This window comes from Phyllobates terribilis, unplaced genomic scaffold, assembly GCF_046119375.1.
Source record: "Phyllobates terribilis strain yellow unplaced genomic scaffold, ASM4611937v1 Scaffold_11__3_contigs__length_659146591, whole genome shotgun sequence".
Classification (NCBI taxonomy): Eukaryota; Metazoa; Chordata; class Amphibia; order Anura; family Dendrobatidae; genus Phyllobates; species Phyllobates terribilis.
In genome coordinates this window covers 379,413,677-379,428,850 of record NW_027362771.1, presented here as the reverse complement: position 1 = coordinate 379,428,850, position 15,174 = coordinate 379,413,677, and the positions used below count along the sequence as shown (strand labels likewise).

Below are 15,174 nucleotides of genomic sequence, written 5' to 3'. Positions count from 1 at the left end.
TGGCATATTTCATGTATAGATGTGTGTGTGTCTGTCTTGGTTAATATCCAGAGTATAAATGGAAGGCTCATTGAAGAGATAAAGGGTCAGACATGGTAACTACCTCGCAGGTTACAACTTTCCTTCTAGGATTTGGGGGATCCATAATTTGTGTATGTGTCAGTAAAGTCTTGGCAGATAGAGAAAATAGCGAAGTTGCAAAAATAATATTTTAAAGGGAATGTGATTAAGTGGCTAAACCTGGTGACAGAGCAGCATAATGTAGACACAGACTCTCCGATTCAAGTGATGTGTCACTGGGCTGCTTGCTGCAGTTTTGATAGTCTGTTTATAAAACCAGTGATTTTATCATTAGAGGACTGGTACACCTGCTGCCATGTAGTCCTCCATACTCATGAGATCTGTATAATCCTGCCTCCACCACTGATTGGCAGCTTTCTCTCTATGCACAATGTACAGAGAAAGCTGTCAATCAGTGGTGTGGGCAGGTTATACCGAGCTCAGTATTCACAGATCTGTTAGTGATTTTTATTTGCTGCAGATCTGTTTTATCAAAATGAGAGCAAGCAGTCCAGTAAGTGACACATTGCTGGAATCAGAGTCTCTGCCCCTACATCATGCTGCTCTCAGATGGGGTAGCAAAAACCTGGTGACAGATTCCCTTTAAAGACACACAACCTGCAGTAATAATACAATTTGCCCGAGTATGACAAACACCAATGTGGGTAAAAACAGAATGATATTTATTAAATAGCCTATTACATGATGTAGAAAGCATAACTGCTTTGATTGGGCTGGCTCCTGTTAAAATCGGAATTTAGGAAATTTGCGACAGCTAAGGAATTTCCATCGTATAAGCAATAGCAAACGCTAGAAAGCATTAAAAACATGGTTTTAAGTGCATATTTCATAAGTACCTGATATATTAGCCCTAAAATCTGCAATGATAGTACAGTAGAGTCCTAGGTTATACATCCATACATGTTATAACATTTTGTATATATATATGTACAGTATATATGATTTGCTATATAAATTTACAGCTAAAAAGAACGAGATGCTTCCTGTAACAGGTAACAGCATCCTATACCAAGATATTAACATGGGCCAGCCATATTTCAATACAAGACTATGCAGCTGTGCAGTGAATACACATCATCTTCGATATGCAGTGCCTTATAGAGATATTCAGTTATCATTCATTAGCACATACATTCTTAATCCCACAATTGCACGTTCCTCCATTGCTTAGTGATGCATTAGCAGCATATGAAACGTTTCCTTCATCCAGGAGCACATGGAGTGAGGAACGGTGCATATAATTCATCTTTGTATAAATTAATATCAGTAAACGAAAGAGGCACTTTAACTATCACACACCCATCATTAGGTAGAAAATCCCAGCAGAACTCCATTCACTCCATAACCCTCGTGCCACCGGAGACCTGTAACACACTGCTCAGCAATGCATTATAGCCACCGCTCAGCAAAACAGGGCCCCAAGTAGGAATAAAGTGTAATAAATATCTTCCAGTTCAGGTCTTTGGTGTCCGCATTTTGTAGCGTTCAGCTCTCACAGTGCTACAATTTGGTTTGGGCTTCTCCCCTATTTGACAATTACTGGAAGGTGTTAAATAGAGAAAGGGTTACAGGTTCAGGTCCCATTTGCGCAGTCTGTCTTAGATCTTGGTGACATAATTATTTGGAAAAAGTCCCTGTTTCCCCCGTAATCTTCCAGTCCACCAACCTGAGTTATCTGTAAGTGACAGGAGAAGAAACAAGTTAAATCATCTGCACTACATGAGATATCCTTGTACTAAAGTGTTAATCAGTGATTTCATGACAGTTTATTATGATCTATCAGATCTGAACCCAGTTATCGGATTTATAACCATACAAGGGGATCGGACAGAAGAATATATAAAATGTCTTTAATATTCCTGAAGAATAATGAAGTTACTGGCCCAAAACCTGCTTTAGGCATCTTTCACACGTCCGCGTTTCGAGTACGCGTGGTGTCAGTTTCCACACGTACTGGAGACACTGACACACGTAGACCTATTCAAATGAATGGGCCTGTGCACATGTCCGTGTGTTTTTCACGGACCGTGTGTCTGTGGGCAAAACAAGCTGACATGTCCGTTTTTTTCTCGTAGCACAGGCCGCAAGACCAGGGATGACAGACAGATGATGTACCTGCGCCTGGGAATCAGCAGTAGTGTTATATAGGAGACCGCTCGCTGCAGTGAGTCATGCTCCTCAGTGTGAGCGGTCAGATGGATTACAGAGGGGGACATCTTCGGACAGGTGAGTATAAGGATTTTCTTTAATTTTATTCTTATTTTTACACCAGGACACAGTGGGAGCAGAATACTACTACTCTCAACATGGTCCCTTCCTTGCGCAGATCGCAGCGCAAGCAGGGAACAATGATGAGGGCAGCATTCAGCACCTGGCATGGATTCCCAAGCGCCGGTATGCGTGATCCTGATGCGGCACACGTGTGCTACACAGGTGCACATGGACATCTCCGGTACGTTTTTTTCCCAGTACCGGAAATATCCCGACGTGCGAAAGAGGCCTCACACTGCTCCCTGATCTTTCGTGTTAAAGGGACGCGGTCAGCACAGAATAACTGCTCAAACCAAGTACAGGCGCTCAGTGCTTCACGGCGGGGCCTATCATTTATATACACCTTCCCACCTGCTTGTTTTCCCTTCATCTAACACGCTTCTTTGATTGACAGTTCAGGCTTCATAGAGCCAGAGAATGGCGGAGATAGATGGAAAACAAGTGGGTGGGAAAGCGCCCTTGGTTTGGACAATCATTCTGTGCAAACAAGAGTCCCATTAAGTTCAATGTCAGACATTCAAGGAGATTGTCACACATGTCATCTGAACAATGCACCATTCTCTCCTCCAATGCTGCCTTCACTACAGTCATTAACATAGAGCAAACCCACTTGATGTATTTGGGGTGGGCTTGAAAAAATGCCAGGTCAGATTGTTTTCTGCTACTTAAAGAGAATTTATCACCAGGTTAATGCTGCCCCATCTAAGAGCTGGGTCACTTACTCAGCTTCCTACTGCAGCTTTGATAAAACACTGCTTTTCTGTAGCTCTTCTAGTCCTCTCATGAAGTCCACCATATTCATGGGATCTGGCTAGCACCACCTCCACTACGGATTAGCAGCTTTCTTTGTGCACTGTGCATAGACAGTAATCTACCAATCGGTGACATGGGCAGGGTTAAACTTGGCTCAGCATTGAGAGGCCTAGCAGAGCTGCAGCAGATAAAACAGTGATTTAAAACACGGAGGTAAGTAGATGGCACAGTGGCGCTGAAATCAGCATATGTGTCCCCATTTTATACTGGCCTCAGATTCTCTTTGAAACATGGACAGAGCTTCAGAGCAGCATTCCCAGACATTTGTTTATTAAACACATTTTGACATTGACAAATGTTTCTGAGACATTTATAAATGTGGCAATAGGCCTATAGCCTAGTATTCAGATGTGGATCACCATTTATATAAATGAAATCCTTACGAGCTAGAAGTTATGAATGAAGAATTGTAATTGCAAATGTGCTTTGTACCTGTAAATACACGTACTGAGCTATAATAAATATAGGATTTACTAATCAAAAGGCACTTGAATTATGGTCTTAGGCTGTGAGCCCACGATGCGTTTAAGAGTTTCCGCAGTGGCAAAAATGCTGCAGAAACGCTTAAAAAACGCTTGGTAGAAGGTCTGCCATGTCCCCCAATGATAATCCGCATGTGCTCTGCACATGCTGCTGAAATTTCCGCTGCGGATTATCATTGCGGAAAAAAAACACAGCACTACCAATTATTTTGCGGAAGCGCTGCGTTTTCGCCGCCATTGACTTGCATTGGAACGCATGTAATCCGCATCACTGCATCTGTACATGTGGCATCCAAGCGTTTCAATGTGTGGATGGTACCCAGGTTTGGAGAAGAGGAGACTCTCCTCCGGACCCGGGTACTATAGAACCTGTTAAAAAAAAGAATAAAATAAAAAATAAATATTATATTTACCTTCTGATGGCCTCTGGTCTTCTTGTCTTCCCTTGCCGGCAGCTCGCGGTGGACTGAAGGACCTGTGCTGACGTCATTTAGTCATGTGACGGCAGGTCCTTCAGTGTACCGCAAGCAGCCGGCAAGCCAGGACGGAGCGTAGCAAGACTCCGGGGCCATCGGAAGGTAAGTATAAATTTTTTTACCATTCTTTAAGGTCACACTATATAAATCTATGCCGGTTGCATGGATTTATATAGTGTGACCAAGTTGACAAGCACTTTCCAAGTGATGCTAAAATCGCTTGGAAAAGCGCTTGACAACCCGCATGCGGAAATGCATGTGAAGAACGCTTCACATCCGCATGTCCCTGGCAGGAAAACGCATGACCAATCTGCATGTACAATCCGCATGTACAATCCGCATGTGTTTTTATCTGCCAGGGAGATGCAGAAACGCTCAGGAAAAAATCCTGAGCATTTCTGCATCGTGGGCACACAGCCTTACCCTTTTCACACCTTACCAGACAAGTGGGGGGTGAAATTTTGGTGCAAAAAAAAACGTTTGTAACATCTAGTCTAACTTTACTTTTTTTTAATTCAGTTAAGACAGCTGCATGCAGGCTTTTTTATGTGGTAATTTTTCAATGGCATCATTTTGGGATACATTTTGAGATCGGTCTTGAGGTGGGGCACAAAAAAAACAAACAACTCCTTTACTGCTTTTTACAGCCGTTTGCCGTGTGGGATTGTTAAATGATGAGGCTAAACTTGAGCAAGTTTACAAAGGGTAAGGAAGACAAATGGACAGGTGGCGGTGACCGGTGAGATCGGATTTGCAAGAATCGCTTAACATATTCAATACAAATGGTGTTCGCTGTAGCTATAACATTATTATGGATGCATTGGTGCTAAAAGTTTGTCAGATCTGAGTGTTATACTATAATGATAGACCACTATACCCAGGGACTTTTTATACACCAGCAGAAAAAAAATATAACAATGTCATACAGTTTAGACTGAGCCGATTACCTTCTTTGATAATCTCTATGATGTCATTGGCATTAAAACTGAGCTCATCTGTATCCTGTGCATCATACGCATACAGGGCCTTACACTGTGGCACTTGAGGTTTAGGCTTTGGCTGAGGTTTTGGCCTTCCTCCACCTGGAGGGGGGCGGTTTGAGGTCTGTCGACGTGCACTGTAAAAAAATAAATAATTGTTTTAGAGATGAAACTGCTCTGATTTACTTCAGACCTATTCAATGATTGACCAGCAGATGGAGCTGTTGCATAAGGACTGTGTATGCAGTGTTGGAGCATTGGCCTTGGGTGCAGTCATTGCTGTACTGGAGTGAAGGCTATTCTTTCCCAGCTGTGGGCAGCCCCCAGTGTCACATTATAAATGCCACACTGACAAAAACACTGATACTCTAAGGTTTTGAGTTTTATGAACTTGGAACGTATCTTCACTTTACAAAGTCCATACACAAGAATATATGACAGTATATGAGTGATTAGTAAAGATTATCTTATGTACGGACTGGACTGTGACTGAATCTTAAAATGCCATTAATTCAGGAGTCGGCAATCACATTAAATTTGGTAAATTAATTTGCTATTACTGAACAATCAGAGAAAGATGGAAATAATCTGCACTCCATTTCCTGGCTATATACATCATTGCATACCGGGTCCACAATTAATCGCCTACAGTGCAACATTAGACTCCTAAACCTCAGCTAGGGTTTCATGTAATTATTGGTGTACAATAAATTTCCCGCTATGCTATGTATTGTTCTTGGAATAGACCAGAATTTCCCTTATTCGATGTGTTGTAATCGCGGACAATTTATTTAGCTGTATCTGTTTATTCTGCGTTGGTTATCAGCCTGTTCTGCGGACTGCGTAGATTTTCATGGACCAGGCCGCTTTCTTGTGTGTAAGACTTGTTTAATGGCACATTTTATTGCGACCTGCGGTTTTACACTAGACCCTTACTGTAGTTAAATCAACATTGTCTCAGTAAGTCGGTCAGAAGCAGCTGCGGAGCACAAAGAGGCTTTGAGTTGCAGTGGGCAATTTTTCTGTGGTCTCTTGTTCCTCGCAGCACAACCGTGTCTCCATTTGCAGCACAGCAAAATAAAAAAAGAAATTATCCTTAAGCTGAAACATCAAGATTTTTCTGCTGTCTTCAGTGTAAAGATTTTTTCTTTCTAATGTCAAACCAGATCTTTTCCAGATGAGGCATTAAGAGTTAGATATAGCTGTATGGATTAGTGCAGACCTAGGTTTGCTATCAATGTGACAAATTGTATACACTGAAGGATTTCCCAATCCCTGATATTAGTTCACGCAAATATGACAGTGGATTTTCAGAATAAAAACATAATCTAGTAAGGAATAGAGAAATGGAGTTAAAGAGTAACAGTCGTTTTACATTTTTATTGCAGTAATTAATAATACATGTGAAAATAAACAGTTTTGTAATAAATTTTGAGCAATATCCACTTCTTTCTCCTTTTGGCCTGATCATTCGCTCGCAATTCACGGGTAAAATCTGTATTCAGTGAAGACAGATTTTCCCATTACTGAGATAGGAGTTGGTGCTCATAAAATTCTATGCAAGTTCGCCTAAAAAATAGTCACACAATGGGGGAGAGTTATCAAACAAAGTGCAAAAGAATTCTGGTGCAATTTGTACCCAAAACCCCCACTCCCATCTTTCAGGACATAAACCATATACACTGCTCAAAAAAATAAAGGGAGCACTCAAATAACACATCCTAGATCTGAATGAATGAAATATTCTCATTGAATACTTTGTTCTGTACAAAGTTGAATGTGCTGACAACAAAATCACACAAAAATCATCAATGGAAATCAAATTTATTAACCAATGGAGGCCTGGATTTGGAGTCAGCCCCAAAATGAAAGTGGAAAAACACAATACAGGCTGATCCAACTTTGATGTAATGTCCTTAAAACAAGTCAAAATGAGGCTCAGTATTGTGTGTGGCCTCCACGTGCCTGTATGACCTCCCTACAACGCCTGGGCATGCTTATGATGAGGTTGCGGATAGTCTCCTGTGGGATCTCCTCCCAGACCTGGGCTAAAGCATCCGCCAACTCCTGGACAGTCTGTGGTGCAACGTAACGTTGGTGGATGGAGCGAGACATGATGTCCCAGATGTGCTCAATCGGATTCAGGTCTGGGGAACGGACGGGCCAGTCCATAGCTTCAATGCCTTCATCTTGCAGGAACTGCTGACACACTCCAGCCACATGAGGTCTGGCATTGTCCTGCATTAGGAGGAACACAGGGCCAACCGCACCAGCATATGGTCTCAAGGGGTCTGAGGCTCTCATCTCGGTACCTAATGGCAGTCCGGCTACCTCTGGCGAGCACATGGAGGGCTGTGCGGCCCTCCAAAGAAATGCCACCCCACACCATTACTGACCCACTGCCAAACCGGTCATGCTGAAGGATGCTGCAGGCAGCAGATCACTCTCCACGGCATCTCCAGACTCATGTCTGCTCAATGTGAACCTGCTTTCATCTGTGAAGAACACATGGCGACTTTGCCAATCCTGGTGTTCTGTCGCAAATGCCAAGCGTCCTGCACGGTGTTGGGCTGTGAGCACAACCCCCCATCTGTGGACGTCGGTCCCTCATACCACCCTCATGGAGTCGGTTTCTAACAGTTTGTGCAGACACATGCACATTTGTGGCCTGCTGGAGGTCATTTTGCAGGCCTCTGGCAGTGCTCCTCATGTTCCTCCTTGCACAAAGGCGGAGGTAGCGGTCCTGTTGCTGGGTTATTGCCCTCCTACGGCCCCCTCCATGTCTCCTGGTGTACTGGCCTGTCTCCAGGTAGCGCCTCCAGGCTCTGGACACTACGCTGACAGACACAGCAAACCTTCTTGCCACAGCTCGCATTGATGTGCCATCCTGGATGAGCTGCACTACCTGAGCAACTTCTGTGGGTAGTAGAGTCCGTCTCATGCTACCACGAGTGTGACAGCACAACCAACATTCAAAAGTGACCAAAACATCAGCCAGAAAGCATTGGTACTGAGATGTGGTCTTTGGTCCCCACCTGCAGAACTACTCCTTTATTGAGGTTGTCTTGATTATTGCCAATAATTTCCATCTATTGTCTATTCTATTTGCACAATAGCATGTGAAATTGATTGTCAATCAGTGTTGCTTCCTAAGTGGACAGTTTGATTTCACAGAAGTTTGATTTACTTGGAGATATATTCTGTTGTTTAAGTGTTCCCTTTATTTTTTTGAGCAGTGTATATATTTATTTAAAGTTTTAGACCCTTTCTGTGCCTTGTCGGACAAGGGGGCATGGCCTCTCTGAAGGGTACTTAGCTGGAAAAGGAGCGTGGCCTTACAGGTGACATGTGCCAAAATTATCACACAAATACAATGAATTGGTGGAATAGACTTAAAATGCGACAGATTTATCATAGTGGTTCATACTAAGTTTGTGATAAATCTGTCGTACAGTGGGTGCGGAAAGTATTCAGACCCCTTACAATTTTTCACTCTTTGTTTCATTGCAGCCATTTGGTAAATTATAAAAAGTTCATTTTTCTTATTAATGTACACTCTGCACCCCATCTTGACTGAAAAAAAACAAATGTAGAAATTTTCGCAAATTAAAAAAGAAAAACTGAAATATCACATCGTCCTAAGTATTCAGACCCTTTGCACAGACAATCATATTTAAGTCACATGCTGTCCATTTCCTTGTGATCCTCCTTGAGATGGTTCTACTCCTTCATTGGAGTCTAGCTGTGTTTAATTAAACTGATAGGACTTGATTTGGAAAGGCACACACCTGTCTATATAAGACCTCACAGCTCACAGTGCATGTCAGACCAAATGAGAATCATGAGCTCAAAAGGAACTGCCCAAGGAGCTCAGAGACAGAATTGTGGCAAGGCACAGATCTGGCCAAGGTTGCAAAAGAATTTCTGCATTACTCAAGGTTCCTAAGAGCACAGTGGCCTCCATAATCCTTAAATGGAAGAAGTTTGGGACCACTAGAAGTCTTCCTAGACCTGGCCGTCCAGCCAAACTGAGCAATCGTGGGAGAAAAGCCTTGGTGAGAGAGGTAAAGAAGAATCCCAAGATCATTGTGACTGAGCTCCAAAGATGCAGTAGGGAGATGGGAGAAAGTTCCACAAAGTCAACTATTACTGCAGCCCTCCACCAGTCAGGCCTTTATGGCATAGTGGCCCGACGGAAGACTCTCCTCAGTGCAAGACATATGAAAACCCGCATAGAGTTTGCTTAAAAACACATGAAGGACTCCCAGACTATGAGAAATAAGATTCTCTGGTCTGAAGAGATGAAGACAGAATTACCACCAAAAAGTTCTAAGCGGTATGTGCAGAGAAAACCAGATACAGCTCATCACCTACCCAATACAATCCCAACAGTGAAACATGGTGGTGGCAGCATCATGCTATGGGGGTGTTTTTCAGCTGCAGGGACAGGACGACTGGTTGCAATTGAAGGAAACATGAATGCGGCCAAGTACAGAGATATCCTGGATGAAAACCTCTTCTAGAGTGCTCTGGACCTCAGATTTGGCTGAAGGTTCACCTTCCAACAAGACAATGACCCTAAGCACACAGCTAAAATAACAAAGGAGTGGCTTCAGAACAACTCGGACCATTGTTGACTAGCCGAACCAGAGCCCTGACCTAAACCCAATAGACCATCTCTGGAGAGACCTGAAAATGGCTGTCCACCATCCAACCTGACGGAACTGGAGAGGATCTGCAAGGAAGAATGGCAGAGGATCCCCAAATCCAGGTGTGAAAAACTTGTTGCATCATTTCCAAGAAGACTCATGGCTGTACTAGCTCAAAAGGGTGCTTCTACTCAATACTGAGCAAAGGGTCTGAAGACTTATAACCATGTGATATTTCAGTTTTTCTTTTTTAATAAATTTGCAAACATTTCTACATTTGTTTTTTTTCAGTCAACATGGGACGCAGAGTGTACTTAAATTCTAAAAAGTTCATTTTTTTTTCTCATTAACCAAATGGCTGCAACAAAACAGAGTGAAAAATTTAAAGGGGTCTGAATACTTTCTGTACCCACTGTATTTGAAGACTGTCTCGTCCAAGTTTGCACTGTCTAAGGATTAGTGATAATTGGCATATTTTATATTAATATTGTCTATTTGGCGATCCGAAAGTAGTGTTAAAAGTATTACTGCAATGTTCCTCTAGAAAGGATAATTCCCATGCTAAATATTTAATTACAGAAATTTCTGTTACTAAAAAGGAGTTCCATTCATCTGAATGGGGCACTTGGTTTGATGCAGATCTTGTGAAAAGTTCAGCATCAAACCTTTTAACTGTACAGGTAGCCCAAGACACAAGCTTAAAACGGAACTGTACTTTCAACAAACTTAGCGTAAATCAAGTACAGGAGATTAGAAGAACATTTTTAATGTATCTGATCAGAAAATTCAGCTTCCTTCCCCACGTATCAGACACCTCTTCCCCTCTCCAGTCATAGCGCTGTCGATGTGACCTCAGCGATGCAGACAAACTGGGCAGTCACTGTCATCTTACCTGAGGTGCTATTAATGGCAATTAGAGCTGTGAGAGGAAGGAGTTGTGAAACTAATCCAAAGAACCAAGTGCACTTTTGCATTAGAGACCCCATCAGGGATAGCATCAGAGCACTCGCAGGAGCAGCATGTGATGAGGCAAGCTTCATTTTCTCAATGTTGCTAGTAGAACAATACAGTAAGGCATGGTTAACACCTTTCCCATCTAGTACTATCAGCTTTTTTTGCAGTTCAAATCTGTTATTTTCTTGAATAAATATGAAATTAAGACATTCTGTCATGTACATGTGTGAAAATGTAAAGTTATTCCAGGACTCTGCTCATCGCTGTGGAATACTCTGCTCATCAATAGTTTCTTTATTTCCTCTCTGCCAGCTAACATGTTGTTATTTTGACCTTTTAGATTGAAACCACCCAATGCTCCCCCGAGAAGCTGGACACTAATACTCATGATGTGCGCTGTAAACTATGGATGACTGGAAAGCTAATGGGTTGCTGGAGCCCAGTCCAAATGTTGGATCTACATCTAAGCCGTACAATGGCGCCCTAAGACGACTATATGCTTTACATGTCCCGGGAAATTTTAAGAACTGTTAGGCAATATTTGAACTGATTCAGACTAATATGTTAAAGTAGCCTTACCCCGCAACACCTTGGTCCGGCACACGAAGGAAGTCCAAACTTTGCAGCTGCAGTGGATTTCTAGGTGCCGCTGCTCCAGCCATTTGCCGTGGTAAAGATGGGTGGTCGGCAGGCTGATGTGATGTTCTAGAGTTGTTATATTGCCTTCCAGACCGCTGCTGCTGTCCATGTTGGTTATTCTGCATTACTCCATTCTGGTGGGACCCTAACAATGAAGAGTCCATACCTTATTTGGTGACATTATAAAGATAATACATTTTTCATATTTTGAGGTAAAGTTATTACATATAAAACAAAGACAGTCGCTGGAAGTCACACAGCCTCCTCTGCTTAGTTCCGCCTTTTCATGTGATCATGATACTAATAGTGTACTATAGAAGTCTGTCTGCCATGTCCATTTTTTTATACAGTTCTCCTGGTGTCATGCTCCCACCTCGTGTCCCAAGCACTGGATAGACATTCATTATGCCTCTTTCCAGTCACAACATTCTCCCTGTTCCACTGTCACCCCAGTGCATTAAAGGGGTTGGCCAACTTTGGGGACAATTTTTTTTTTTTTTACTTGCATGTATTTTGGGCTAAAAATCCTTTTTGCAATTGCAAATTTTGCATCATTTTGCTTTTACAGGCTCTTAGATTCCCATTAACGTTTAATGTGCAGGGAAACAGTCTCCAGGTTTTTGATATATCTTGCTGCTCTCAGATTACATAAGGGTTGAGACCCTGATTCCAGCGATGTGTCACTTGCTTGCCTGCATGCTGTCATTTTGATACAATCAAGGTTTTCTTTGCTACAGATCTAGCAGAGGTCAGAATGCCGAGCCTTGTATAAGCTCTCCCCCATTCATAAATTAGCAGCTTTCCTTCAGTGGTGGGGCAGGGTTACACAGAGCAGTTGACTAGGAGGCCCAAGACATCCAGTCCAGTATTGATCATTTCCTGCTGATAAAACACCGATTTTATTGAAACTGCAACACATCGCTGGAATAAGGCTCTCAATCCCTACATTACGCTGTTCTCAGATTACATAGCAAAAACCTGCTGAGCTTTCTTTTAATGTAGTGTGTGACCATAAATCCGCTGAGAGGAGCTTAGACAAAGACAGGAATTAAAGTTACAAACTCTCCTGTTAGGCTACACGCCAACGATGAGTATTTTGTTTGGTTCTGAAGATGCAGATTTTCTGCACCCATTAGAGGGGTCAGAGGGCAAGAGATCAGATTTCTATAAATCCTACCCATTTTAATGGGACTGAAAGACGCTGCATTTGTTGCACAACAAAAACTCATCGTGGGAACTTAACCTTAGACTTTCAGAATGAGCTCACTGACAGATTCTTGGGTAAAGATGTTGGCCACTTTCTGCCATTACTGCAGCTTTCCTCACACACTGCACAGTTCTCCTCTCCATACAATGGCTGCTAATGGAGGAGCATGTGACCAGACCTGTCTATCAGCTCCTCCAATAGAAAAGCAGCTTTTCCAAGTGAGGTGTTTTACAATTGGAGGAGGCTGATGTGACTGGACCTGTCCATGTTTCTCCACCAGCCGCCATTGTATGGAGTTTATGATGAAAGCTCCCAAGGCAGAGCTTCAACGGTTAGAGATCTTGTTCCATTTCCTTGCTGTTAGAGATGGAGAACAATGCCATGTCGGTGAATAGATGCTGCTCATGTTACATTTCCAGCATATACAATACTAACCATGAGAACGTAATCAAACTGGCCTCCCGAGTATGGGAAAAGCTCTGCAAAACCTTTAAAGTGCGAGGAGCTTAATGAAATCAATAATTTATACATTAATGGTGGTATCCAAGATAACTACGCAGATTTTATTAGCTTACAGAAAACACTTTTGTACTATATTGTACTTTATATATCAAAGCGCATTTAACAGGTTACAGAATACGACTCCATGGAACCCAAATTACAGGTGACAGCAGAGAACCATTGATTGCTATCTAATTACTGAGGCTCCATAGACCAGTATCACAACTTTTAAATTAGTTTTCAACTATAAATCAATCCCTTTTAGGAACCTAACAATAGTAATATTTTACAGTAAAAGCATAAAGTTATTCCAAGTGTTCTAAGGCAGAGTGATGTACAATGTTACAATAATACATCCTAGTGATCAGCTGTGATCTATGGGGGAAGCCAGCAACAAGTGTTTATTCCCCTTGTAGCAAACAAATAAGTAACCATAGCATTACTATTTGTGACCGTCATAAAAGCCTCTTTCACAATTCCCACCCATGATCACACCCTGTACTTTTACCTAACTTTACCCAGCTGGTTTTACTGGCATAGCCCTGACAAGCATGATCTCTATACTAAATTCAGAGCTTCTTCGCCATTAAACAAGAATGACAAGGTTGGGAAGTCTAATGTATTTAATTACACAGATGGCGGCTTCCAAAACCATACTTATAGGAGCAGGGAGTAGGTGGTGTGCTTTTTGGGATGGAGGATGTTGGAAACAAGTCAAAAGTAGATAGACTTAGTTCACATCTAACTACAAAGCTTACAATGCAACTGAACATTTACCAAGCAGCTCATATAATAAGAGGGCTGAACTAAAGACATCAGACTGCTGGTAGGGTTAAAAAAGCCTGCATAGAGTAGTAGTTATTTCCCTTTCTAGAGCAAAATAAAGGTTTGTGAAGACCCCTGGGCAAAATGTGCAGGGTTTTTTTTTTGGAATGGTACAAATGAGTAAAACACCCATAATAACATGACTGCATTTTTTTCATGAATCCCTCCTTTAGTCATCAGTAATACTAATAGTATGCTATGTGAGCTAGCAAGACAAAGCAGCAGTCACATGGTGCAGAAGAGGACTGGAGTGGAGCTGAAAACAGGAGAAGACCGTGATGACTATTTTAACACCTACATTGTGCACATATTACGGATGGTTGTAATGCTGGTGAGTGTGGACCCTCGCTGCCAGGGGCTTGGCTTACCCTGGAGGGACATAACCAAGTAACTAACTGGTCTTCACTAGAGCCTCTGATGGTGAGGATAGGCTTGGCCACAGGTAGTCACCAGGTACTGCTCCAGGGCAGTCTCCGGATCTGCAGCAGATGACTGGAGGGTCAGAGACACAGGTATGAGGTACAGTGGACTGAGGCAAAGTCGTGGTCAGGGCAGGGAACACTGGTTCAATACAGGTAGCAGAGGTCAGAAGCAGGGTTATCAGGATAAAAGGTAAAAAAGTCAACAACAGGAGAGACAGAATGAATATGCCCAAATAAGAACTAGTGAAGCTACTAGGAACTTATGTTCAGGCAAGGAGTGGTGGGAGAAGCTGCCTAATAAACCCCCTGCTGCCTACAGATAGGCTATGGAAGTTAGACCCTGCAGGACACAACAGGGTTAAGTTCCTGTAGGATATGGCTGCGCCTCTCTATAGCCAGGTGGATACAGCAGGGATATGCAACAGAGCTGGAAGAGCTGCATGAGGACTCATTGCAGCGGCCTGACACAGGAAGGAGCAGAGTGGTGAATGCAGTGAGTAGCACGGTGCTGGGAACACATGTGCATTGCCGCTGTGACAATGGCCTAAGGAGGGTTTAAGAAAAAAAAAAAAGCGCAGGATCATAATATGGCAATACATTGGCTACATACTGATGAAATAATGCCAAAGCAGGCACATTTAATGTGGTAGCAGTTCATAATAGACTGAGGTAGGTGCGGGATAGTGGAGATCACACTATTATCCAGCCTTGCTTTACAACATACCTGGTGGTGGTGGGGCAGCCCTGATTGGGTAGGATTTGGCTTTGTTTGAGTTTCCTCTCCCTTCCAAAAAGTTTCTTCGTGTTGGCCCTAAATAATAAATATTTGTCAACACACAAAGTAAAATAAGTGGCAAGAAAAATTATTATTTTT

The 15,174-nt window shown here is 42.5% G+C and overlaps 1 protein-coding gene across 2 annotated transcripts in view; it reads right to left on the bottom strand.

The window, feature by feature from the left end:
- Positions 1-742: 742 nt before the first annotated feature.
- The window catches only part of MYO1E (myosin IE), a 192,976-nt gene continuing 178,544 nt past the window's right edge, over positions 743-15,174 (bottom strand). Inside the window, exons 25-28 of one of the 2 annotated variants that reach the window (XM_073652953.1) lie at positions 15,025-15,111; positions 11,286-11,490; positions 5,071-5,240; positions 743-1,756 (exon numbers count right to left, since the gene is read on the bottom strand). In XM_073652953.1, the coding sequence (XP_073509054.1) occupies positions 1,680-1,756; positions 5,071-5,240; positions 11,286-11,490; positions 15,025-15,111 (539 nt within the window). In that variant the 3' untranslated portion in view covers positions 743-1,679. The remainder of the gene's footprint in view (positions 1,757-5,070; positions 5,241-11,285; positions 11,491-15,024; positions 15,112-15,174) is intronic. The other variant, XM_073652954.1, reaches the window with a different exon arrangement.